Raw genomic sequence first — 27,580 nt, forward strand, 5'->3', positions numbered from 1 at the left:
TTGCATATGACCATCCAGCACAGAGGGCAGTCATTAAAGAGTTTCTAGCCTTTGCTTAAGCACTACAGAGACATGAACCTGTACTAGTCTTTTAAGTGATACAGGCGCAGGAGACACTTGAGAATTTGTTCAGTACATACACAAAGAAAATCATTTTTGTGCAGTGTGAAAATTAACATTTGATTACTTGTCTGCCAATAGTTGGACACTCCGTATTTGTCCAGCCAGTCAAGTAGCAACACGCTCTCAAGCAACGCCTCCAGCTCAGCCCACAGCGATGAAAAATGGTACGAAGTTGGCTCTCGCTCAGGAGTGCGGAGTGATCTAGAGCTGAATGGCTACCTGCAGGGCGCTTCCACCGACAGCGGCATTGATGCCACTTCCTTCACTGCCACACAGAGCAGCACTGCATCCTCTACTGGTGCCTTCAGGGCCAAAGACCAAATCCCATGGCAAGATGACTCAGCAGACAGTCAGAGGGGTACGAACACTTCCCCTCCAACACCTGACCCCCTAGTGGCCACTGGCAGCAGTGAGATCCCAGCGAAGAGCCCATCAGCCTTTCCACTGGTTCCTGATAGTTGCTCATACAGCCTGAGCGATGCCACCTCCCACTCCAGGTGTGTTACTGTTCTGTTAGTGTCAGCCATTTAAGCAGCAGAGGAATTTCTGCCCTTGCATCAATGTTTCATTTAACAGACAGTGATCCATTGTAGTCCAGATATATCCTTTACCATACCAGATGGAAAAGTCTAAACCTCTGTGGTTTGGCATTAACAAGGAGAGGGGAAGAACTGGATAACTGTGTGTGTGTTTATTTGCATTTGTATGTGTCTCCATTTCTCTGTATCCACGATAGAAAGCAAGTGCTTGAAGCTGCTAGAAATGCAGACTGAATTGAGCTCAGCACTGTTCCTCCCTCTCTCTAAATCCCACTTCCTTTGAATCAGCTGAAGCTTTCCTCCCTCTATTCTTCACTCACCCAGAAATAACTCTGCTCCACCAGACCTGTACATTGAAAGCTTTGTTTTATAGTATATTCACTTGAGCCCACACTCACAAAACTTGCTGTTTGAAATTTTAAGGTATGCGTCAAACTATTATGTGTCAAACTATACTATTCTTTATTTGAAGGCTGGAAATGACATGCAGGCACTCTTCTATTTTATTTTGTTATGAATTTGTCACATGTGCTTCTATAGTGGGGTTTTGATAGGGGGAGTTGGGCAATTGGTTAAGGAGAATATGACTGTTTATATTTGCAATCTCTCTTAATGCAGCTGAAAAATATATGAATCATTTAAATCAAAAGAAATACATTTTCAACCAAATGCAAGATAATCATACTTCATCAATAACACATTCATTAATTCATCTTTTATCACTTTTCCGTTTCCGGGCCAGGGGGAGTGAAGGAGTCAATCCAAGTTCACATTTGGCAAGGACAGGGTACACCTTGGACAGGTCGCCAGTCCATCACAGGGCCAAAATAAAGAGATGAAAAACCACTCACACTCAGACTTACCGACAATTTAGAGTCACCAGTTAACCCTAAACATGATGTATTTGAACGGTGGGAGGAAACCCACGCAAACATGGAGGAGAACATGCAAACGCCACACAGAAAGGCCCCAGGCCCAGAAACTTAACCTGTGACCTTCTTATTGTGGGACAACAGTGCTAACCACTATGCTGCTGTGCTGCCATCAGTAGTGCAATTTAGCAAAAAAAATAAGGTGGCATTAATCAAAAGTACTATGTTCTTTCTGTTTTTCACACCTTAATTTGCTGATACATGTGTCTGACCTCCAGCACACTAAGTTCTGGCCACTCAGGGAGTTCGATGGGTCAGGGTTGCAGCCCCATGTCACCCCAGGATGAGACAGCTGCCACAGCTACTTCACCCACCTCCCAGAATTCCCAGTCTCCTGGAACCAAAAGTTTCTATCCTCGTCAGGGAGCAACGTCAAAGTACCTGATTGGCTGGAGGAAACCCGGGGGAACTGTCAACTCTGTAGACTTTGGCAGCACTCGCAAGTAAGAAAGGAATAGTTTTCACAAAACATCTGTGGTGTTTCTGCCTCAGGCAGTAGTATAAGTTCTGGAAAATTATCCTTCAGTATAGAAATGTGCTATACTCTGTGGTGTTGATGTTGAAGAGACTGGTGGAAAAAGTGAATACTGTGATATGTCATTCCAGTGGCAGCTTGGCTAACACTGAGGTTTTTTTAAAGTCAACACTGCCACCACGTGGTGTGTCTGAGTTTAGAAGGTTTATTTATTGTTTTTTTTTATTGTTTATTGTTGAGGTAACATAAGTGTATGTGTTTGGGTCAAATGCTAAAAGCATCATTTGTGGTGGATGACTACTACTGTTTTCACACCCTACAGCTGCTCAACAAGCCACAGTTTTTCACCCTTAGCTACTAAGTGGTTAAGTGTCATGTAAAGGGAACATCAGGAAAACTGTTGGTTACCTATTGTTCACAAATTTTCACAACTGCTGATGCCTAATCACAACAATGCCTGTCTGCTAACTCTATCGCCTTCACTACCTTTTTTTTTTTTTTTTTTTTTTTTTTTCCAATTACTGGGTGTTAATTGGATTTAAGAGGTACTGTCTTAGTTTGCTTTTGTCTCTGTCTTCAGACGGCACCAGAGTGATGGTCTTCTGGGTGGTCAGCCACAGCTGAGGGCCAATCTCCGGGGCTCCCAGTCTCCCCAACGGCACACTGCCAAATCCAGCTTGGAAGAAGACTTAAAGAAACTCATCACACTTGACAGTCCTCCACCTATTACGAATGAAGAGAAGGTACTGAGAAAGGCTGTGATCTAACAGTCAGTGCTCATCTTTAAAACAGAGGATCATATTACAATGAGTCCTGCTCAGAGGCACCTCTGCAGGTGGCACTGACTAAAAGAGTAAATGGAGGAAAGCTTTCCAATAGATTAATTTAAAAGTGATATTATTATATCATTTGTATTTCTCATTTGCCAATTCTAATCTGTTTCCATTTCCGAAGCCATTGTTTCCAGGCCCACCGGCCAATCGGCGTCCGCTCCAAAGAACTCTGTCAGATGAGAGTATCTACAGTGGCCAGAGGGAGCCATCCTCCGGTGGCCAACGTGACACGCCTACTGACCTTCTGTTCAGCTGCTCCACCATGCCACGCTCACCCACCACTCGCCACGGACCAAGCCGGCGAGCATCACACAAATCCCTGGGTGAGTCCTATAATTCTTCTAATCTTATTTACAGTTGGTCATGGAAGAGGTGGCCGTGTAATATATACTGTGTGAATGTTTTGTACCAGCATGAAGTACAATTACTTGTCTCAGTTTTTAAATAAATATAATTATAATCTAAAAATACTTAAAACAGACAAAGCTAAAACAGTTTTTTGTTAATGTAAAATTGCCTGTGGCTGCAAAATGTTTGTCCCAGTTTTACACTCCTGTTTCTGTTTCGCAGGAGACCTGTCTGCCCCAGCAAGTTCAGAGCTGGAGCAGGAGAGGAAGAGGCAGCAACTGCAGGACTCTGTCCTCATGCCCCTGCCTGACACTGGGGCAAATGGTCCACTGGACTGGGCCCACCTGGTAGATGCTGCCAAGGCCTTTGAGGGTAGGTGTAGTTCCCATTTGCTCAGTGTCATCATTGAAAGGTCAGTTATTATTACCTTTCAGAAAAGGGTGTGGCAGAGCAACTCAACAGTTCACCAGAAGAGGGCACTGTGATGCTATTGTTTTTCTTTCTATTAATGTTATGTCAATTTAACTGTTTTCTATTCAGAGCAGAGGTTGGTCTTCCTAGCAGCCCAAGAGGAGAACTCCATGGCTGAGAATGCAACAGCCACCAGCCCCCAGCAGGCTGAGCCTCAGGCAGCCCCACTGAGGCAACCCTCGCCTGGGTAAGAGGCCCCAGGTCATGGCTTGGGACCAGTGTTTTTTTTTTTTTTTAACTCACTGGTGTCCATGTCATGGAGGGCTCTGCAAGTTTCCCTCCAAACACACATTGACCACATACAAGTACAAATCAGTGTAAATGATCAGCTGTAGTCTTTGGTTGGATAACCTGTTTAAACATTCAGAACACAATTCCTTCCAGTACTTCATCTTACCCTGAAGTTACAGTGTTTGTCCCAGCTCACGTCCTGGCTGTCCCTTTTCACAGAGAGACCCCAGCCTGTCTGATGGGTAAAGTCAGCCAGCTGGAGTCGATGGTGAAGGCACTACAGGAAGACCTGAAAAAGGTGTGTTCACCTTTACATTCACTGCCTTTGTTATGCTACAGCAGACATAAACAAACCCCTGAAGCACCATTTGCAAATTTAGTATATGTGGAAAATAACGTATGCTTGAGGTGCTTGAAGTTTACAACCACGAAGCAGCTTGAGACATCAACAAACTCTGTTCCAGATTCTTAATTAACAAAGTCACATTGTGAGTAAGAAACCATGATATGTTTCACGTGTTGTTTCAGTATTCTTCATGGTTTCAGGCCAGATATGATGCAACTGTAATCTGCTTACTATTCCTCCCTGTATAGAATACAAATATAGAGAGAAACAAAAATCAATTGACTCACAAGACAGTATTTTGTTCCCTCTGGTTGCATCAATCAATGTGAGGTGCTCATTACATAAATATATAAAAGGTCACAAAAGTGTGTGTGTGTGTGTGTGTGTGTGTGTTGCCATCAGGAGAAGGATGCCAAGGCCTCACTGCAGGCTCAGATCCAGAACCTGCGAGAGGACAACCAGCGTCTCCTGGAAGAGTCCTACAGCGCCTCAGCCAAGCTGAAGAAGTTCACAGAGTGGGTCTTCAACACGATTGACATGAACTGATGCACACAATGTCTGACTGCTCTCCATTCGGAGTTTGACCACTACTCAAGCTGATCTGCAACTCAGTTTTTCAGTATTGTCCACACGCTACGGTCCCGCAAGGAACTTCTTGTTCATACAAACTTACAACATGAGCTGTTTCTCTTCGGCTTGTGCCAACATGGGTTTACATGCTGTCTTTCTTCAGGCTTGTTGGTCTGTTAGAATCACAGTGAAAGAAACATTACAGGAAATTGCAAAGAAATACAGAGAAAGAGCAGAGGAGTAAGTGTGTAACGGTTTTGATCAGCATGCACTCCCTTCCTAAAATGATATGATGCTTTGTGTCTAATCTAATGGATTGTTGGTATCCCTGCATGACAGAGAGAGGAAGATGTTGAAACTAACCTAAAGGGATTTAAAGTTACTGTCCCCATTTAGCTTCTGAGCTAACCTCATTAACTATAAGTGAACAGATTTCCAATTAAAAAGTTCAATGCAATTTAAGACTTGTTCATCCCATGCAGGAGGAAATAGCCCCTATTCCCCTGACAAAGCTTGACACTTTCCAAGAAGTGGAAAGAAGTGACAATGTGTTGTAAATGAATTGCTGCTTAAATATTCTCCAGTTTTCACAGTTCTGATTAATTGTTTTTACTACTAACCAAAAGAAACGAAGCTATATGAGACGAGATGGTATGCTTTTATGGTAGCAGTGTGGGTACGTAGACACACACAAAGAGCCCCTCGGCATAGCACATACTGAAAACACTGTAAGGTCAAGTGCCTGTCTGTATTGCCGATATAATAAGATTGTAAAAGTGTATCAAATATATGGTCTCTAGGGGGTCAAAAGCAAGTTAATTTTGTACAGGACTACTGGTCGAAAAGAAAATATATATTGTAAAAACAAAATAATATGGGGCCATAAATATATACATTTACAATTCAGTGTCACTTATTCAGATTATTTGTAAATATACATTATTTTCACACTGCTTCCCTTCATATGAAACTGTATGTAAAGAGTATTTATGACCAAGAAGATGGCCAAGTTACGAAAAACAGCCATATGCAGTTAGATATCTACATGTACCTATAATGGCTAGACTCCTTTTACTATCAGAGAATATATATCCTTAAATTCTAATCAAAAAATTCCAACAGGGCAAGACAAACTTTGGATTCAAAATACAAATTATTCATATGCTTTGTACATTTTTTTTAAAATTAGCTTTTAGCCCTTCCGTTCTTTTTTTGTTTGGTTGGTTGGTTTTTGTTTTGGGGGGTTGCCCTTCCTGCTGCAGTGGTTTGATATACAGTGCCACATCATGTTGACAACATGTAAAATGCTACATGGATTTGACCTCTCCTATGCCGATAGCATGTTAAAAGGCCTCAATCTGACTCTTAACTCTCTCAGTAGGATAAATCGGTACTGTTCAGTATATGATTATGTAGTAAGATATTGTGTAAATCCTAAAATTCCAGCTACAGTGTCTGTAGTGTGTAAATCTGCTTGTAAGCCCAACCTGAATTTGGCCCGCACATGACCAAACAAAATCCTTATTTAAGCCTCATATTGTACCTGTTTCCTTTTGGACTAAAATACTGTGCAACTGTATATAAGGAAAATTTGATAATCGTCATAATTTGCACCTTCATTCTTATTTTTGAGATTATTTTTGATGTATTTCTGCCTTATTTGCTTGGATATAGTGGAGAGTGACAGGACCAATACAATAGATAAAGAGACAAACACCGTGAGCACCTGAGTCCCAGGCGCCCCGCACAGCAGATCGTCCCTGCACCCTCATTCTTAACCTGTGACAGCATGTGATTTTGTTTCCATTGAGCTGTGATGTGTACAAATGTTTATATCTATTAAAAATATTTTGTTGAATTACATTTTGCCTCCTTAAGTGGCCTCGCCATTGACACCATTAATACCAGCAATGCAGAAAGACTAAATAAGGCTGAAACTGTGAAACAGAATAACTGCTGCCACCATGCTGAGGTTGCTGCAGTAGTAAATGGATAGCTTTCAGTGGACTGGCAGGAGGTGGCTGCCTGGTGTTGTATTGTGATTAACAGATTGGTGCTGTTTTTCCACTTTGACATGATTATGCAAGACCTTCTCCCTGACAGAGATGAGCCTGGATGGACTGATGGATGAGGGCAGACTAAGAGACGCCAGGGGTAAAACACAGACAGATACGGATCTTTGAAATGAGTTTTGGCTATTGCAGACCGTTTCTGAAAAGCTGTGTTGGATCTTTGTTAGAAACATAAAACAAGTTTACTTTTTCCAAAGTTAGTGGCATGGTCACATATACATTAAAGTATTAGTTTGTCTTACAGTTCGTCTTGTCCGTATTAACCATGATCTTTGTGTTATCTGATTTCCAGTTGAAGAGATGGCAGGCAATCCTACTGTCCTACATCTGTGCAAAAAAATTATTTTTGAAGGTAAAGCTGCAGAGGCTCAAGTTAGATAAATCGAGTGGGTGTCTCAATTGAAATCCTTTTAGAACAAAATTCTCTCCCCCCAAAAAAAATAAATAAATAAATCTGTTTTTACAGTGATGAGCTGCAGTTGGGGCCAAGCAGCAAGGAGAAATGTCTGAGGCTCAGTGAGGCTGTACATATTTTGGCACAGAGGTGCTTTGAGCTCTATGCTAACATTAGAGGCTCTGAGATATAATATATGATGTATAATGTTTCTTAAATTCACTTTTTACTCAAAGTAAATCTAAGTTTTGGGGCACAAACCAGAGAAGGCTACTGAACAAACAATAGATTCTGACATGATAACGAAACTCCCATGTAGCCATGTGAGTGTTGCTCTCTGGCTGTGAACAGGCTGTTCAATAATTTAGCATAAATGCAGATTATAGCTGGGCTGGTCCCCTTAAAGCAGATTAGAGAAGTCCCTGTCAGCCTGTCTGTCACCTTGTTAATGATGCCGCTCCCTAAATCCACTGCAGCTCATAAGACAGGGAGATGTGCTGGTGCAGGTCACTGTAGTCAGTGTGGGTCGTGTGTGTGTGTGTGTGTGTGTGTGGTATGTTCTGACTGGGGGGAGGGGTAGTTATGCTATCAAGCTGTATGGTGGATGTACAGTTATGATGGCAGTGTGCTAACAATTGGGGGAAGGGGACACACAATACATAGTCCTGCTGCTTTCCTGCTGACAAATGTGTGGGGAAAGCACTGTGGGCTGAGACATGCCCAACCCACGTTCACTGAGCGCAGCAATTTTCTGTCAAATTATTTATCTGCCTTTTGCCTGCAGAATAAACTGTATTTTTGTTTATGAGGACTTCATCTACTCTGCTAGATTTTTTTTCTAACAGTATTCGAGATCTTTTCAGTCTGTGAAGAGTGTTCGATTCACCTCAGATGCTTCCAAAAGAAAAGAAAATGTTTCAGAGTCAGGACCTCCTCTTAGATACCAACATCCTGCTGGAGTCAGAAAACACACAGGGGAGGAGGGGATATTTATCTGACAACTGGTGAACTGGTTCTGTCAATACAACATCTGTATGTGTGTGAGAGAGAGAGTTCACTCTGCATGCATGCATTCACAAATGACCATGACATGTATTTCTGGAGTATCTTCCTCAGGGGCTTTTGGGATCTCATTTATTGCAGGGAAAAAAAGGTTCATTCGTTCGGCTTGCCATTTAAGCTTGAATGATTCCAGAGTTTCCACGAAGGGAGGAAGACGGAGAAAAAAGACACACAGGAGAGATGAAGCTCCACACAGCTCCACACCATCCTCGGCTGAAACGGTTTGAGTTTGTGAGTGGTATAAAAAGATTTAAGCCCCAAAAAGACAAATAGAAGTTGTGGGAATGTCTAACTTTGGATCACAGCCTGCAGGCATACACACTAACTGGAAATGGAGAAGTGTTTCCTGCTCCAACAGTCTGGAATACATATTTATATTGTGCATTTGTGTGCATTCAGTAGCAGTAAGTTGTTTTTAAATTAGCATTTCAATATCCTTCTAATGAAATGTTTCTTATTTTCAGCATCAGTGGGCGCTGCTGCAGTGTGCATCTCTCTGTCCTCCTTTCCTCTTCACCGTGTATCCCCTGCTCTCTATCCTGCAGCCTCATGCACACTCTCTCTCTCTCTCTCTCTCTCTCTCTCTCTCTCTCTGCCTCCTCCCTCTATTCCTCTTTATATTCTCTCTAATTCCTTCATCCCTCCCCTTTCCCAACTTGATCTGCCCCTCTCTATTGCACAACATTTCCCTCTCTCTCTCTCTCGCTCTCTCCTCCCCCCCCCCCCCCCCCCCCTCTCTCTCTGTCTCTCTCTCTCTCTCCCTCTCCCTTTCCCCCCCTCTCTCCCTCTCTCTCTCTGTCACACGCTGGACTCGGTTGCTCTCACTGAGACTCGAGCACATGCAGGCAGAGAGGGATGGGGGATGAACGAGGTGCACACATGTAAGGATCTCCTGGGCTGCTGGGACAAGGCAGGACTGGTGAAGAGAGAAGAGGAGGAGGAGGAATAAAGGAATACTGCAGTGACTGGCCAGCTTCCCTCCCTCTCCCTCTCTCTCTCTCTCTCTCTCTCTCTCTCTCCCTCTCTCTCTCCCTCGCAGCTTCACTGCTTTCATCCCCCTGTTTTCTTCATCCCCTTCTCCCCCCCTGTGCCAATTATACCATGAACCTGCCTGCTTGTTGTTGCTAAGGGGAGCCGACCAGGGGAGCAGAGTGGACCAGGCATTATTTTGTTTCTAAGGTAATGAATGCTGCAGTAATGGTAACTGTCAGGTGTCACAGATATTGCATTGCACTGCTCGGCTGCTGAGCGTGAATGGGGCTTTAGGATTCACACTCCCGACTGTGGCTGGATCTGGAGCACAGCTTGTTTTTGTACATGTTTGTGTGTGAACTCTTCAATAGTTTATTCAGTTTGTTTCAGTTGACCGGGCGTCTGTGAGCTCGTTGATGTGGGCCATAGTTCCCTGTCCTGTGAATATGTGTGTGTGCAGTCTCTTGTTGTGGTTGACTCACCGTAAATTGATATCGGAAGTATGCAGACACACACATGCACTGTGCATGAGGGTCTGCTGGGTGCTTCCTGGGTGCCTTTGAGCAGCTGTCAGTGTCCATGCTCTTCCTTTTTCACTTTGAGACCAGCTTTCAATTAACATCTTGGAGGGGCCCTCTGTGCATTTGATTTACATGCTTTACATGCTTGATCAGCTCAATTGGGGGCATGTTCTGTGGACTTCCAGCTTCCTGTCCACTGGGGACACTTTGGCACACATTGTTTTTGTCTGAACAGGTGCTGTGCAATCCATACTGCCTGCCTCTCTATAAGGCCCTTGAGGTGAAGGCAAAGATTAGCTGTCTAATATGCTCAGATTCTGGTGACGATAACAAAACAGTGATGGAAGAGCAGATTAATAAGTATCACGCCATGCTCTATGCTGTAAGAGATTCAAGATTTCAACTCTGGTGACAAAGCCACCTCGCGTGTTTACTGTTGTGTCAAGCCTGTCGTCATGTTGAATTTTACCCATTAAAATGTTGCCTCTCTCTCCACCAGAATCATTATCTGCAGTTATTCAAACTTGTAACATTTCACAGCTACAATTACAGAATTGAACTGCTCCAAATCTCTTGCCAGCAGCTAGCCCATTGGCAAGATTCAGTGTTACTAATTCAGTCAATGTATGAAGGGTTTTCCATAGTTTCATATTATTCCTGCTCATGTGCGGTTGCTTGAATTCTCTCTCTCTCTTTGCCCTCCTCAACAGAGCAGCAGCAGAGTTCAAAACAAATGCCATGATGTGTTCAGGGTCCCTGCTATAGTAGTATTATTACTGACAGCTGTTCTGAGAGCGAGCTGGGGCCCAGTACGATTCCTGCGTTAGTCAGTAAAAGAAGGAATGGAATACGTTCAACTTGCGTTGTGAATCAAACTAATCTGTTAACGGTACCATGTAAAGCTCAGAATGCCACAGAGCTAGCTTTACTCAGTATTACATCTCTCTCTCCAACAAATCACTGCCAGTTCATGACTTAGTCATTTCCCACAGTTTAGAGTTTCTTTTTTCTGACAGAAATATGCAGTTCTTAAGGAAGCAACAGCCTCAAATTTTAGTTGAAATATGAAATAGTGTAGAAATGGCAGGACAGGAGGAGGAGAAGATACATTCCACTGTAAAGAGGTTTACAGACCTGCTCTATATGTAAAGTGCCTTAATGTAACTTTATGATTTGGCACTATACAAATAAATCTGATCTGATTTGAATTGATTTGAATTTGATTTTAGTTCTTTCGACTTTCTCAATTTTTACTATTTTAAAGGGTGCTCCCAAAATTCAATTTTTAAACATTTATAGACTCCCAAGATACTGTGCAAATGTTATTGATAAATTTGCTTATTTACTGTCCGTTGATTTTAACTTCTTTGTCTTAGCTGGGGATTTTAACATTCACTTAGATAATAAGATTGCTGGTAAGGCCAGGGAAAGGGAACTTTCTTCCGTATTAGACACGTATGGTCTGATCCAACATGATCAATATTTTTAATCTCTTAATCCATTCTTATAATCACTTAAATGTAATTTTTTATGACTTTGATTTTATGCCTGTCTTTCTTGCATGTTTTTCTCTGTATGCGCTCAAAATGCATTATATAAATAAGCTTGCCTTGCCTCAGTAGATTGTATTTTTTCCTGGTAGTTTTATACTCTAAATTATTAATGTGTTGACCTGTGTAATCCCCCCCCCACCCCACCCCATGACCCCTTTCCTCCCACTGATTAAAGGACTAACAAAAAATGTTCCCATTTGTGACACGCAGGAGCCCTCGATGGCAAAGGGTCAATGGGGCTAATGGGGCTTGTTGAAGCACACTCGTCACTGTTAGTTATGGAAATCCTTAGTTAAACAGAGTTAGTTCTCCTCAGGGAGGGGCGCGACAGCCTAGAGAAAGTGATGGGGACTGTGTGGAGGTTTTGATTAAATCCCTTAACAGCAGCTCTTGGTGGAGGAGGAGGGGGGGGTTAATGTGGTGAGTGCAGGCAGATCAGAGGTAACCATCAGTTAATGGAGTCAACACTTACTTATGCTTAGCATAACGACAAAAGCACTGACCACAGTTAAACCACCAGTGTTACCTCAGCCAGCTCATTCATTATGAACATCAGTTTATTTTTTTTTTTCTTGACTCATCACAGCTACATATACTTTGTGTTGTCGACAAACATCTGTGCTTCATACATTATTGCTGCCACCCTGAGTCCCCTGAGCTGACATGCTGTTCCGAAGACACATTTTTATCAGATGTCTCCCTACAGCTGCGTCAGGTGCACAACATTCAACTCCCCCCGCTTCACATTTCAACTGTGGGAAATTTATCTGTTCGACACTATTGATTATATGTATTGATCAATTGTCCTGCCATCTATTTCTGCATAATACTAACATGTGAGGCATCAGAAACTGGACAATAACCATCGATCTGGTACCCCATTAAGCTCAGCCATACATTGTAAATGATTCTACTGTTAAATTCCCCTTGTAACAGTCCATCCGCATCATGCTAATCATTTATGCTTACTTTTTATTAGAGGTAAGCATAAAGGTAAAAGGTAAATGCATAAAGCCATTTACCTTTGGGAACTGATTTCTATTTTTTAAGCTCATTAGGTGGTTATTTGGTAGTTTTAGCTAATAATAAATTGCAATCTGAATGGTTAGATTTTATAGCTATTTCAACCATTTATGCTTTAATTTAACCAACGTTTTAGGCATCTGTGGCTAAAACTAATCCGTTTTCACATTCAGTTCCATTGTCTGATGCTCAGACATAAAAGTAACTTAAAATGTAGATATATTTATTAAAACAAAGTCAGATTGCATCAAATCAAGATCTTTGGGTTCTCACATTTGCTGAGCAGTAATCTTCCTTGTAGAAGAAGCTGCAGAAGACGTACAAGTAATAGTTGAGAGAGCTGTGTTGCATGTTCATGATTTGATTTTGTAGCTTTGTTATTATTCATCTGACAGCTTACCTTACTTCTCTTATCTGTCCCTAATGTGACTGATGCGCCCCCCCCCAGGAATTTTGGCTCGGAGGGGAAAGAGATGACACTGACTTATGTTTATCAAATTGTCATTCTGTGTTTTCTTCCTCAGTCCAGTCAATGGCGGGTTGCAGTGCTCATGTAGTCATCTGTTTTTTGTTTTTTTTTTTCTTTATTGGCAGGACAGAGTAAAAATGGCAGAAGGGTCCAAAGACCAGGCGAGCACGGGCACCACTGATCCTGAAGAGGACTCCCCCAATATGATTGTCTACAGAAAGGTAAGTGTGCTGCTATATGTGGGCTGTGTGATGGGAGAAAACATGTGCTGAGGAGCAATGACCCAGAGACACGCTGCTGACAGCCCACTGGTCTGCATCAGTGTGTATCTACCACTGACACGGTTTCTCTGTCAAACTTAGGTGCCAGAAAGCTCCCCCCCCCCTCACAGGACCTTCTTCCTGCCACTACACACATCACTAGACCGTCAAACTTCATCTCTGCAGTATTTTAATAAGCTCTCGATCCCATCAGTGAGGGTTTGAACAATGTGCTGTCCTCCCAGTGTCAAGAGTAATTACCTCCTCCCCATGGCGCCTCACTTTCAATAGCTGCTGTTTGATTGGAGGGGGTGAGTAGTATCGGTGGCTAATTATGTGGATGTTTGGCTCGGAGGAAGTGGCTGATTCTCCAGGGCTAGGATTGGGAGCAACCAATGAGGGGGTGGTTATGACTCCTTAACTGACGAATAGCTTGTTATTTCTCTGCCAGCACCAGAACAGCCCACTAAAAGAGGAAAAAAAAAGAAGAGAAGCCTCTGTTTTATCAGATTTAAACCACAGGATCCACTGCCACCGTCAAGCCTGCTGTCTGGAGTACAGTAAAATATGAGCTATGAGCAGGCCGTTGTTGACTGTCCCAAATCTGTTCTTTTATCCTGCTCCTAATGATTGTCCTTTCATATAGCGGTGTAAACAGATTACTGGGGAAATGCAGTAAATAATTGCCAGCAGCCAGTTGGTGAAATGTTCCTTTTTGACTGTGTTGTGAACTGTGTGTCACTGCGCTCGGTGGCATGCTGAAAAAATTCCAGGTAAACCTCCATCTGTGTAATAAACACCTTCAGTGTGCAGCTCAGCTGGGAGGAGTGCCAGAACCTGCTCTGCACTCAGAAACTTGATAAATTCCTGATCCTATTGACAATCATAGTGGGATTGTTGGCTGTGGAACGAATTTCACACATCAGCATTTGGCAGCACAAAGGAGAGTGGAAGTGCATTGCTAGCAATAATTCACTTGTATGCCACAAATTCTCCTACCTGTTACAGTAACAGTGGGCAAATCCAGTCTCTTAGAATAATAATCAATAATCAAATAAGGGCTGTGACTGTCTTTAGAAAGTTGGCTCCTGGTCTTGAAACCTGGATTTCATGACGTGTCACGGAGCTATGAAAAATATTTGCGTGCATTTTCTGCACGATAATGCGTTGATCATTGCAGTGCAGCGTTGTCATGAGCCTCCACGTATTGTAGTAGGCTGTCACAATGCAGAGAGAACTTACTGTAGTTGCATGCAATACTGTGTATCTTTAATGGATTGCACAGTGTAGCTTCATTATGTAACACTGCACATGTCTGGAGGCATCACATTTAAGAGGCTGTTTTTTTTTTTTGTTTTTTTTTTTTTCAAATCCTTGTCATGATGCTGCCTCAGGGAATAGTCGTCATTTCACGATTTAGTCAAATGCGATGACAGCAGACAGATGATTCTGAGAGTGACAGGACATGTCTGCTCTTCCCGCTTACAAAATGTGATTTTTGACGTGAAGCTTTTGACGCTGACTGCTGATGATGCAACTTAACGAGATTAGCAAATGCATTCTTCACGTAGGAGTAACATTTCAGCTGCAATGTTTGTGTTTTGGCAGGCTCAGGCACAGCTACCTGACCTTAAATTTAATTGACATTGGTGTATCGCCTTGTGTTTGACCTCAGTGTCAGTCACTACCTACAGATGTCAGAGAGGCCAAATGGTAGAGAGGTACTGGGTGTTGGAGGGCAAAGTGCCCATCGCCCCTGGACTCGGAGGGCGGGCAGCTTGGCACAGCGTGAAGGCGCTGCTTGCAGAGAGGCAGATGGCCACCAATATGCTCAGCCGCTTGGGAAAACACTGGCAGCTCCATCCCAAAGGCCTCAGCCTCTGTCAGCTGGAAGACATCAGCATCTTCCAAGTGCCCTAGTCAAGCGATAAAAATATTTCTAAGTGTGGGCTGCATCATTTTCAAATGTGTCGAAAGTTAGGGTTAAAATATTGTCACTTATATTTCAATATCTGTTTGGAAACTATGCAGTTAACTGTGTAGGCAGTTGGAGAAAGGTGAATGTGATGCATTTAGCCATTAAAGAGGCTGAGCGATGTGACGGGAGGAGGCTGTCTTAGCGCGATGCATCGTAGGTGCTGCAGTACTATGTTGCTCTGTCTCTCTCACACAAAAAGAGGAAGTCAAGCAAAACAACTCAATAACTGCAGGATGTCTTATTGCCTCAAGGACCGATGGACAAAGCACAGGTGGACTGCACACACAAGCATAAACTCATACCCATGCTTCCTGCTAGCTCAGTGCACGTTACCTGGCTGTGTTTTGTTTTTCCTTGCTGTGTTTGCCAGGCCCCTTTCAAGGCTTAGCAGACAGAGTTGAGTAGGTAGATTTATAGGACTGGAGCCAAGAGACGCACAAAAACAAACTCAAACTGTCAGGCGCTGCTGTGAAGGAAATGCAATTAAGTGGAGGAGAGAGGTCATTTTACTGCTCTGATCAGGTAGAGCTCGCAAACTATTAATAGCTGACAACTCTCACCCACCTCCCCCTCTTGTGTCTTGGGGGCTTAGACTTATCTGAGCTATGATGACTGCCAGACACACACACACACACACACACACACATACACATCATGCTGAAGGTGATTGTCATTTGACTGTCAAATGCTTTGTTGCATCGTTCTTGGCAGTCCACACAGACAATGAAGGGCCGTATTATAACCATAACACAACTTTCACCCAGTTTGATTTTCGGATTTTCGGATCCATTAGTGGATATATATTAGTAATGAGCCATGCCAGGAAGTTCAAAAACGCCACTTGGTGCCAGCAGCCTTTGGGCTTGTGTGAGCTTTCACATTCTATACTACCTATCGCCATTTTGTACTTTAGCACACGCCAAGGTGTTTTTGGTGGACTTACAGGTTTAGTATGTGTTAGGAAAAAAAATAAAGACGCTACAATACATCTACTGTACATGTTACTTTTTTCAGCTAATTTTTTATTTATCTATTTTATTCTTTCCTACTTATTATTGTGTATTTATTTCAACCGTGCTTTGTTGCTATCGGTGCTGGTTTTACCGCCTTTCCCTTTCTTTTCTCCCCCAGTTCTTCTCTTTTTTTCAACCTTTCTGCCACGTCTTGCTGATTAATAATTGAAGCTCATTTCAAGCTTTCCATCTTTGGAAAAATATCATATTCCCCCATTCATTTATTCATATCCAGCACATTTTTTTTTTCATCATGACTTGGTATTTTTATCCGTGTATGTGTGTCTTAATGTGTGGAGGGAGAGGGGAAATGGAAGAAAAGATACAAAGAAAAGATGATTTAACGCCTCTAATACTCCCAATCTGTCAGTCCGACAGCTCTTTGAATTTACAGTTACGTGATACATGATCGTGGAGGTTTGCTCATGTAGCAGGAGCCATCGGCTGACTAACACAAGTTCCAACACCTGTGTCACTCCTGCAGACTAGATAGATGTTGAATCTAACACACCCTGAGTGGCATCTGAGGATGAAATTAATGTCAATGTCAGCTTTCACATCAGTGTCTGCTGGCTGGTTGAATTCAGGATGAGTCCAGAGACGCAGAGGGAGTTCGCTCTGCTCCTTCAGAGCAGATAGTATGGAAATGCCGGAAATGTGTATAAAATTACAGCAATATCACTGCCGGTTAGACACTGACTCTCCCTTGAGTGGCAAGAGAAGATGAAATTACTGCAAATGGCAAACTCCCACATTGTCCATTTGCCTGCCGCAGCAGGGACCAACAGCTGGCTGAGTGTGAAGAGGACGGAGGCGCTGTAGCTGTGCTGGTCAGGAGGAAACTCGACTGCCTGTCTCCTTGCTGCCATCCATGAAGTCACACACTCTTCTCCCCTCAAGTGCCCCTGGGGCCCATGGAAGAGATATCTTTCCTCTTTTATGACTGACCTCCATCCGAGGTGTGTATGGTCCACGATTTGCTCTTCCTCTGTGCACTTAAGATAGTGTGGTCCAGCCGAATGCTCGGGATATCACCTCTGCAGCTGTAGGGACAAGCTCTCCCAGTGCTTTATCATGTACGACTGTTTTAACACCATCTTCACTTGCACCATGGGAGCCTTTATCTGAAGCGCTGGTATGGGCTGAACTATCAGGATCACGCTGAAGCCCGTGTGCCTGTACGCTAAGTGCCAGTGTGGGTTGCTTTCCTAGTTGGGTCAATAAGATAAAACAACAGTAAGAGCGCAAAGCTTTATCGCTTATATAACCAACTCCTGTCTGTGTTAGCCTGTCTCTTCTTTCCAGTAAGTCAGAAGGACCAATACATGAAAATCGTGGAAGTTCAATGAAACATAAATCATAATTGGATAATAATTTGCAGTGTTTTGGCAGGCTGAGCACTGTGTTGACAGGATTATTCACCTCATCCACAGAGAAACACTGCGAGTGAAATGAAAGGCTCTTCTCCAGTGAAGAAAATCCGTCCTGTGCCAGTGCTGCTCCTGGTCTCCCTCTCTGTTTGCACAATAGCTGGCAACATACTCTTGAAGGGGCGCATTAAATAATGCAGCTGCAGTCTCTCTCTGCATCCTATGGGACTATACATGCATAGGGTTAGTATGGAGCTTGGAGGTGGTGGTGGGGGGAGTCGATTGGCACCAATATGTTCTACTTCTTAATACCCTCCAGAGCCCCCCGAGCCTCCTACTTATCACAGCCTGAAAAGATTGCTTGGAATTGCACTAGAGATGGAGCATGCCTTAAATACCTCCAACTGTACTCTGAATAATGTCGGCATCTCTGCAGGACACTGAGGGTGCTCACTGCACTCCTACAGAGCAGATGATATGGAAATACTGGAACTATGTACAAAATTACAGCATTTGACCTGGAGAGGATATAAATCTCATTAGCTGTATTTGGTTTAACAGCATCAGCGAATAAACTGATGTTGACAATGCTGATAAAGGATAAACTCGTGTCATCATGTACGGTAAATATTAATGTTTTTTTGGGTTTGTTTTTTTTTTTTTTTCAGGGCCTGGCTCTGACATTAGTATGTTAAAAGCTGCTGGTGCTCTGTGCCTTGGGGTCACACTCGGACGTGTTTGACAGCAGTGACTTGCTGGGCAAACTGTAGCCCTGCGGTGATGCTGACTCAGTGAATTAGTAAAAATGAGATGTCAAAAGATAATAAGCTATTGCAGTCCCAAATGGTTTTGTCACATTTCCATCAAAACACATGCATCCACAGCAACATTGCTAATTATTACATCCCCATATTGCATGTATTGTGTTAAAATATAAAGTATCTGTCCAGAGTACAATATGAGTCCATTAATTTAAGATCAAAAGATCATATTAAAAATCCCTTTCTAGTGGGGAATTGATAGATATACTCATCTGAAGATCTTGCACTGGATTCATCTGGAAGTGAGAAGTCAGCGTTTTATTTGGCCACACTGAGCCGTGCTTGGTCAGGAAGTGCTGTATAGATTCTATTTAAAAGAAGGATTATGCCCAAAAATGCATCTCCTCAATTCTCCTGCATCTTAAAATGAATAGAACTGTGAGATATGCTGGTATTTTTAGCAACTTGTGGGCCAAAACAAGCTGTGAAGACAATGTTATTCATTGTTGCAAGTAGTGTACATTTAGTGTTTGGAGCCTTCTTTATGGGTTTGTTACTGAGTCAACTTTCGCCTACAATATGTCACAAAAGCTATGACTAATATAAAAGTATGTGTAGCCACAGTCTTTATAAATCAGTTCTAATACATTTGCACCTTTGTAAGTTCAAAATTCTCATATTCCCATTTCGAAGCTAAGACATGCTAAAAAGCTAAATAGTTAAAAAATAGTTTCAGAGTCTTTTTTCACATCTTGAGAAAATACTGGCCAGGAAAGAGTTTTATATTTCTTACCATTCCCTGAAAAAGTGTGAATATTAGTAATGATATGACTGGAGGTCACAGATGCCTTTAGACATCAGTAGATAACATCAGGTTCAGGCTCTAATTGTATTAATCTTTTCTATCGTCACTTTTTACAGCCAGCGTTGCATCATTATGACTAAAAGATACCCTGGCTGATCGAGTTTTCTAGGGGTGCAAGGGCATCCAACGGTGATGAGCACAGGTCATTAGAGTGGATTACCAAATCAGTCATGTGCAGCGTCTGTGCAGAGTAAACCTGAAGTCTGCCTTTAGTTAATTTCGATGATGAAAATTAAAGAGCAGATTGAGCATTCAGGATGAAGGAGCAGGAGGTTTATTTATCCTGCATAATCACGAATGGAAAAGAATATCATGATCAGAGACAATGATGAATAGATGAACTGTGGATAAATTCAGTTGACTCTATAAACTCATAATTCACTTACATCAGTTTTTCTCTTTTAATGATACAGTAAGTATCACAATGAGGTTTTTTATTGCATGCGCGCATCTCCCTGCAGTGCTGCGATATTATCAATATTTGCCCCCACCGCTAGTATTTCCCTGCTGCTCAGCTTTTCCCTTCTGACAACTTTGTCGTCTTCATGCTGCAACTTTAACTCTGACTTGTTCAAACCTCAGGGGATCTTGGCAAGAAATGCTCCTCGCCTCCGCCTGTCCCATTTTCACTCTGACTACAATGTTAATCAAAGAAAATATATATTTTTTTGTCATGGCTGACAGCCTTCTTGGTGGTGGTCCATTTTGTCCGTGTGCTGGCAGGCCAGCCGCTGATGAGAATGTTCTCAATGTGTTGAATGGAGCTAATGAAGTGTGGTGCCCAATTACAAGAAATTTCTCGTTTTAATCTGAGAATTATTCATGAGATGGCCCCCTCATCGGCCCATAAACTGGAAGGCCTCAGAGAATGAAAAATAACGGAAGAATCTAGTCTCACTCTCATGCAGTATTCAAACCTCCGATGATTACTTCTGACAAAGACAGAGCCAGATACAGTACTGTAGGGTACGGGATGTCGCCCCACGAAGTCTGAAAACGGAATACGCTGATCAACAACACTTTGTGAAACCTTACTAATGTACTGTGATTGCTGCACCATCTGCCAACTCTCCCATTTGTATTGTTTACAGACACATCTGATAGGTAGATATATAGAAATGAGTTCCCCTTAAACTAGAAGGTCAGTCAGATGAGCGCTGTTGAACAACAGGTAATGATGGAGTGTCTGCAGCTGGAGTGGTGTGACTCTCTGTAATCGTCTCTCGGCTGACGCTGAGGCAGAGATGAGTCACCCAGGCCTCAAATGTTAATCACCTTGCTTAGCTTGTCTGACCATACAGCCTTTGGAGGAGACATCAGACCATTTGGCATCACTCCAGCATGGCTTTGCATCCCTGAGACACGTCCCCTGGATTTGTTCCCCCGCAGACCGCCCTGACTCTTTAACTTTTCCCCTTGAGATTTATTGGTTAAGCTGCCACTTGCCACTACAACTCAAGGTAACATTTCGAAATGAATTCGACAAATGACCGAAAAGCCTTGCGTCTTTGTCTGGGCCTCTTTTTTGTTCAGTCAGTCAGAATCTTAAAGGTCTAAACAACTCATTTGTCAAAAATGACAGTTCTGTCGTCTGGCATCCAGGGAGATTTCAAACTGAATTTATGATGTCGAGGAGCCAGCACTATTTGACATTATGTGAGTAAGCTGGATAATTGGTTGCAGATTGTGCTCTGTCTTCCTCTTTGGCTTGAAAATAATAGAAATGTCCTTGTGAGAGACCTTGCTGTGGTGCAGAATCCCATTTCCACTCCAATTCATCTGTCAATAACTCATACGTTCGAGGCCAAATCCATAACAAAGCTGTGATTACTTAGAGCTCGGCTTGAAAAGGCTACATTTGCTTGTATGCACTTCTTTATGCACCATGTTGAAGGTGTGTGTACAGTGCATCGCATAAAATGGTCCACCATTTATGCTTACATGCATCACACTGTTGTTCAAATCACTTTTGGGCTCAAAAGCTAGCTCCTTCTCAACATGGCAAAAAAATCTAAGCTAAGAAAAACCATGGTTTTCTTCAGCTGAAAAGCTAAAAAGTGTAAAAGATTCAGTGGAAAAAAGTTTTTTCTTTTATTCCGCTTCAAAGATATTTGAAGTAACAGGTGAAAACAGTGTGTCACTCTGTGTCTACGGCTTTGTTGAGCTCTATCTTAATACTACATAATGATCAGTTGACATCATTTCATCAGTGTAATATTTTGGTTGTCAGAATCCAGTATGTTTCCTTCAAATCCTTCTTTTGTAGTTATTCTTTCTGTGCAATATTTTATTTTTAGGTTATAATAGGAACTCCCTAATCCCTGTTCAGAAAATAGTACTTTCAGCGTGGAGGAAACAAGGCTAGACAATTCTGATGTGTAAAGTCCTGAAGCAGGTGTGATAGAGCAAATCGCCCTCACAAACTCTTGTTAAATTACAGCCAGCTGTTATGCACCGATAGCACACAGCCGGGGATGAAAACAGAAAAGGAAACGCCACTTCATTTTGAAAGACGTTGAAGGGGGTATTAGATCACAAAGCGTGGCCGGTCCCTTTCTAAGAAGCCTATTCAATAATTCAAGGGGAGTTGATGGTTAGGTTGCAAATTCTAGCTTTTGTCGACCTTAAAGATTCTTCATTTTTTGGCTCCCGTGAGGCGAAAGAATAAAAGATTCATAAGCAAAATTTGGTCACTGCCTAGCAATGCATTAGCTGGCTCTGAATGGGGTGCGTAGGCGTTATAGATAATCAATCAGCTGTGGATAAGGATTTGATGCCATGGAACAACCCTGGTGTAGGATTTGCACTTTACTATTTATTGATTGTATCATGCAGTCAGTCCATCAGCCCCTCAGGTAACACACCCCTGACCCACATCCTGTTATTAAATACATTTTTGCCTGTGATGCAATTGTAGCAGCCGTCCAGGCCACTTCAGTCTCATGCAGTTTCATTAAAAGATGATTAGAGAATGATAATAGAATGAGCTGTGTATGAGGGAGAGGACGGCATCTCCTCTGCGGGTCTCTATCAGGAAGAGGACTCATCCCTCCAGGGAATGAGGAGCAGCAAAGCACATTACAGGTGTGTGCTGCTGCCTGCTGCCCTGTGGCACTGTGAGATGAGATTTTCCCTCCACGTGTCAGCCAGCTGCCTCAATTTTATTACCTGTACTTGCAAGTTGGAAGTAACAAGACTTTATTGCCAGCATTGGAAATCTGCCACCCAGTGAAAACATAGTTGTTTTCGTAGCACCTCGCCAGACTTGAAATGATGAGCAGAGAAAAATACCCGAATGCTGCAGAACTGCCCGTGAAGGGGCCGTTTGCTCTCCGGCAGTAGGTTCAGCCTGTGTGAGTTAGACTGAGAGGGGCCGCCATGCGTGCTTTCTTGTTCATAATAGGATGGATCTTTTCACTTAGTCCCATTGTTGTCACAGTAACACTACTTGCCCCTAAAAGGCTGGCAGCGTTGTCACATTTGCAGGTAATAAGGATGTCAGGGCTGAGGTAACAGCAGCGTGTGGGTGAAAATCATATCTCATTGCTCAAAAAAAGGCAGGTGAGCTTAATGATACACAGGGGAGCTATAAAAGCCCTCTCTTATGCCAGTAGCCAAGGCAGACAATCTGTGCATCTCCAAAGGTCGAGGGCCTTTCTTTTTCACTGATCGCATGTGAGCACAGGGCCACAGGAGGATCAGGGGCTGAGAACCAGTGCAATTTTCAGCAGAGGTATGAAATGTGCAGTGGATTGAAACATAAAATGTCCTGGGAGGCAGAAGAAATGAAGAGCAGATGGTGTTATTGAATCATGACATAAAGTGGCAAGAAAAAAAAAAAAACTAAACAAAAAAACAACAACAACAAAATTCCTTTAAATCAAAAGATGGCTGAGCGGGGGAAGATTTCATGGATTATTTGGGTGCAAAGTATGTGTCACGTACACAAATGCACACGTGTTCAGCAATCTTATGGCAGGCTCAGAACCATCTGTATGTGTTCTAATGGATGGAGCTGAGCACAGATGAGAGAGGCCAGATCTGCCCACCACTTGCATTTTATTGTTACGAGAGAACCTATCTTGTCATCTCAACTAAGCACTTCAGATGCTGGCTCCACATGTTTTGTGGAGGCCAGTCAAATATCACACATCAATACTTCCATAACAAAGAATTTGATGAGACAGCAAGAGGAAATTGACAAGCTTGGACTGGCGTAAATGTTGAAAGGAAGGAGTTGTGTTGTTAACTTCTGAGGCCCAATCCTTCATTCTGGCGCCCTCTCCTCTCCTCCTCTGAGATCAGTGAACTGCACCGATTTGTTTGTCTCCGGAGTCTCAGACATCAAGAACAGGCTTGTGGGCCCAGTGAGGGGCAAGGCAAACCTGGGCATGACGACTCTTCTTCTCTCTCTCTATCTCAGCGTGACCCAGTTACCAGCAGGCCTAAAGGAATAGGGTGGGCAGAAGTAGCATGTCAGGGGAGGATGCCAACATCAAAGGTAAACAGACGGTCCTGAGGTTCCACCACCTCAAACCCATCTCCTGGTGCAGTGCCCCAGATAGGAGAACACGATGAATATATATTGATCTTGAAAGTGGAAAAGATTCAGACTGAACATGAATTCAATGTCACCTTTCACACACAGACATGAAGTGTGAGTTAGAGTGGCTTCCACGAGCCACTGAGCTCCTAAATTGGCAGCAGCAAGAAGGACTGTGCCCAGTTTGAGGCTCCCAGAGGGGTTTTAAACTGTGAACATCCTCAAAATAGAGGCTGTTATCCACTGCCTCTCACCTGACACCAGCACACCATTGCTGATTTTCACTTTCACAGTTCAGCAGCTTGTATAGGTTTTATATAACAGCGGGCACAGTGGGACTTAGAGACTTAGAGTTCTCTCATTAAAGGCCAGCAGTGTCTGGATGGTGAAATGAAATTCTGTCAAATGACAACAAAAAAACCTTTACATTTGAAAGTAACAATAAAGCAGCTGCAAATGCTTTCCGTCTGTAGCAGTCCATCACATCACACCTCTCCATTGTTCTTTCAATACTTCACATGTAAATGCTTGTCTTTTGCTTTCTCTTGTAATTACAGACTGGCAGATATAAAGCTACTGAAGCTTATTACAATGTAAACCTCTACAGAGTCCCAGAGGTACTCAACATGCAGGTGTTTGCAGCGAAATTAGTAAAATGGTGCTGTGAAAGTGAAAGGTAAGTCCCGCAGAGGAGTGAACTGAACGTGATGTGATTCTCTCCTTCTGGAACAAAAATTGCCCTCGGCGGCTTTTTGCTGTAGCTGCGGTGAATATCTGACATGCAGTAACACCAGCACAGTTACACACTCGTACACAACAGCCAGTGGAATGTGTGGCTCCTGATGCCCTTCATTTCAGACAGTGTCTCTTTTTAGAAGTAGCTGCTGTATCTGCACCGGCCACTTTAGAGTGGACTATCTGTTCAGAGGAGCTGATCACTGCTGTTTTTCCTTGCACTCAGGCTCTTAGCAGGCCGTGGAGTATCTACCATCAGACATTTACAAGAGAGGAGATCTTTTTCTGTCCTAATTGAGTCTCATCACCAGAAAGATGACCTAATGAATCATTGTGGTTCGTGGGTAGGCTTATATTCTCCTGAGTACAGCCAGACCCGGAACAATACTGTAGCATGTCCATTTGCATCTTGCGCAAAAGAATCTTTTTCTTTATTGAGGAGCTTAAGTTTGTTAATTCCTTTTTTCAGTATAATTAAAGCTAATTAGAAATTTTGACAAAGAAATTACCCAAAGAGCATGATCTGTAATTATAATTAAGTCAAGTTGACATGCTTTCTATGTCAGAGCTGATCTTGTCAAACTTTTAATTGCTTAGCTCCTCTTGCTGCTTTGTTGCCAGAATCAAAGTTATGACAAACACACACAGTGGCACCGTCGCATTGCCAAAATCGGCATCAGTTACCATAACTGATCCTGGACTGGCTCAAATGAGGCAAAAGTCCTCATCAACACTAAACCAACAAAATAAATGTCATTGGTTCAAAGGGATGCACAGCATCACATTTGGACACTTCTGGATTTCACCATGCTCCCCCTGAGGAACATCCAGCTGGGTGGGCAATCAAGCAGTGGCTAACTGGACTCTGCGTACAGGGGTGCACCTCAGGGCCTCTTTTTCAGGGCAGCGTCTCTATTGTGTTGTGAAGCTGTTAATGCCTGCTACGTGCTTAAATCACTCGTGAGTCCAACACTATGCAGAAGCTGCTTGGCAGAGTGTTCATAAAAAAGGAAACCAAGGTGGTTTCCTAATACTCTAAATGCGTCGCCTCATCCCCGAGAGAGCCTGAGGAGGTCATTAAACAGAACAAGACAAAGATGTTGCGCAGCATTCAGCAGGATTTTCTTAAATTCATGACCTGATAGGATTCCTTTTCAACAAATTCAAACAATTAACTTTATTGCGTCTACAATCCACTTGCCACTAATGATCACAGGGAAACTGATTATGAAAGGTATTGGCAGAAGGTGAAATGACTCTGCTGCAGGGCCTGATAGGAAAACAGTTGTTTATTGCAAAAATGAAAAGGGTTCCCCTGCAGGGCATTCCTGTGGAGATGGTGATTCAGAGAGGAGATGGATTATTGAATATTTCTCTTTGACAAACATTACAACTTAGTAGATGCTGCACTGAAATGCGGTTTTAAACATGGCAGGTGAGCCACGAGAGCCAGAAAGCACCTTGTTTTGGTACAAGTGCACATGGACACATGCTGCATGCAGCGTTGTGCATGGGTACGTGTCAGTGTGTGACCAAGTGTGCACAAATGTGATTCATTCACACGTCTCCAAAGCTTCCAACTGTCCCACTCGGTCTTCGCAGGGCTTTTCCACTCGCTGTCTCTCTTCCTGGTGTGTCACACCCAGCAGAGAAGCTCCCACATTATGACTTGGCATGCTAACTGAGCTGTGGGAGCGGGTTAGCTGGTTATTGTCACCTTGTTCCTTGGGGCACCGCACACCAGCTGGGAGTCACTTAATTATGCAGCCAGTATGTCTCAAAGGTCAAAATGGCATTCAAAAAAAAAAAAAGAGAAAAAGTTAGTCTGTTGCTGCCCTTTAATTCACAGAACAGGAATTTGAAATTTCATTTAAAGCAATATAAAGTAATTTATATGATCAAAGCAAAGCAAGACTGATTATCCAGGTTTAAACTTCTTACTGACAGCAGCTGACCAACCACCATTTTTTTTTTTTCTCCTCTCTCTTTAGTCTTTTCCCTGTTTGGGGTCGCCACGGCAAGTCCACTCTGTGACTTGCATGGTTTTCACGCCACACGGCCTTCCTGCCCTTCCTGCCCCTTTATCCGGGCTTGATACCAGCACAAAGCTACCACTGGTTTGCGTTGTGGCTGGGGTTTCAACCCGGGGCACCCGCATGCAAAGCATGTGCTCTACAGCTGAGCTACGTCCCGGAGCAACTGACCTGCAGCCAACAAGAAGGCAGTTCTAAACAACTGGCATAATGTCAGACAGTTTCAAAGCATCTCTATGCCCTGAGCCAAAAATGAAACAAAAATAAAACAGAATCGAAGCTGTTTACTTACTGCACATATTTCCTGTTATTGTTGAAGGTGACTTTTTTGACTTTTCTTCAAAGTTTCTCATCCCACAGAGGTTTGCGTACTTTAAAAAGTTTTTCTCCAACATGTTAAGAAGTCTTTGAGCTTTCTCTGGGTTTAGATTCTTATTGGTAAAGTACTGAATGTTAAGAAAGAGCTTCATATAGCATAGTGATATACTATTAATATTTTTTAAATCTCAACATTATTTCATGTTCAACCCTCTCTCAGCGACCCCTCATAATCATCACCAGGCCAGAGATTTATCTTTTCACCCAGCACCTGTGCGTTTGTCCTTTTCCTCAGAGGCCAAATGTCTCTCAACAGTGACAAGTGAGTCTGGGGCTGCTGATGACTGTTGAATCATTGATGCCGCTGTTATGACCTGGTCCATCTTGTAGCAGCTGTCTTCATCTTTGACCACTGGGACTCTTTTTAATAGTTTCATATGTGGCCGCTTTTGGGGGAAAATGAAGGCGAGTGAAGGGTTTCATTTAGTAAGAGATGTGAAGGTTTCTGTCCTGTCATAAAATAAAACGCTGGTTTTATTTTATGGATTTTGTCACCTCAATTTGACATGGTTTTAACTCACTTGATTACATAACAATTACAAAACAGAAGTGGTAACATCTTGTTTTAGACATTAGAGCTCGCTGGCATTAATGTGGAGTGGATGCTTAGTGGTGGCCTTTGTTTTTGTGCATCCCCATCACCTGTAGCTACCGTTTCACATTCTCTAAACCTTTTCTCTCCTGCATGTGCAAGTGCTTCCCCCACCGCC

At 42.9% G+C, this 27,580-nt stretch overlaps 2 protein-coding genes across 7 annotated transcripts in view; both read left to right on the plus strand.

Annotated features, from left to right (window-relative positions):
- LOC115035755 (signal-induced proliferation-associated 1-like protein 1) overlaps positions 1 to 6,731 on the plus strand; it is a 31,605-nt gene extending 24,874 nt beyond the window's left edge. For both annotated transcript variants that reach the window (XM_029493742.1, XM_029493743.1), the window contains exons 14-21: positions 202 to 620; positions 1,813 to 2,037; positions 2,650 to 2,812; positions 3,024 to 3,225; positions 3,473 to 3,622; positions 3,791 to 3,908; positions 4,172 to 4,250; positions 4,701 to 6,731. In XM_029493742.1, the coding sequence (XP_029349602.1) occupies positions 202 to 620; positions 1,813 to 2,037; positions 2,650 to 2,812; positions 3,024 to 3,225; positions 3,473 to 3,622; positions 3,791 to 3,908; positions 4,172 to 4,250; positions 4,701 to 4,844 (1,500 nt within the window). In that variant the 3' untranslated portion in view covers positions 4,845 to 6,731. The remainder of the gene's footprint in view (positions 1 to 201; positions 621 to 1,812; positions 2,038 to 2,649; positions 2,813 to 3,023; positions 3,226 to 3,472; positions 3,623 to 3,790; positions 3,909 to 4,171; positions 4,251 to 4,700) is intronic.
- Positions 6,732 to 13,071: 6,340 nt separating this feature from the next.
- rgs6 (regulator of G protein signaling 6) overlaps positions 13,072 to 27,580 on the plus strand; it is a 28,458-nt gene continuing 13,949 nt past the window's right edge. For all 5 annotated transcript variants that reach the window (XM_029493276.1, XM_029493277.1, XM_029493278.1 and 2 more), the window contains exon 1: positions 13,072 to 13,155. In XM_029493276.1, the coding sequence (XP_029349136.1) occupies positions 13,072 to 13,155 (84 nt within the window). The remainder of the gene's footprint in view (positions 13,156 to 27,580) is intronic.

This window comes from Echeneis naucrates, chromosome 22 (genome assembly GCF_900963305.1).
Source record: "Echeneis naucrates chromosome 22, fEcheNa1.1, whole genome shotgun sequence".
In the NCBI taxonomy this organism is placed as follows: Eukaryota; Metazoa; Chordata; class Actinopteri; order Carangiformes; family Echeneidae; genus Echeneis; species Echeneis naucrates.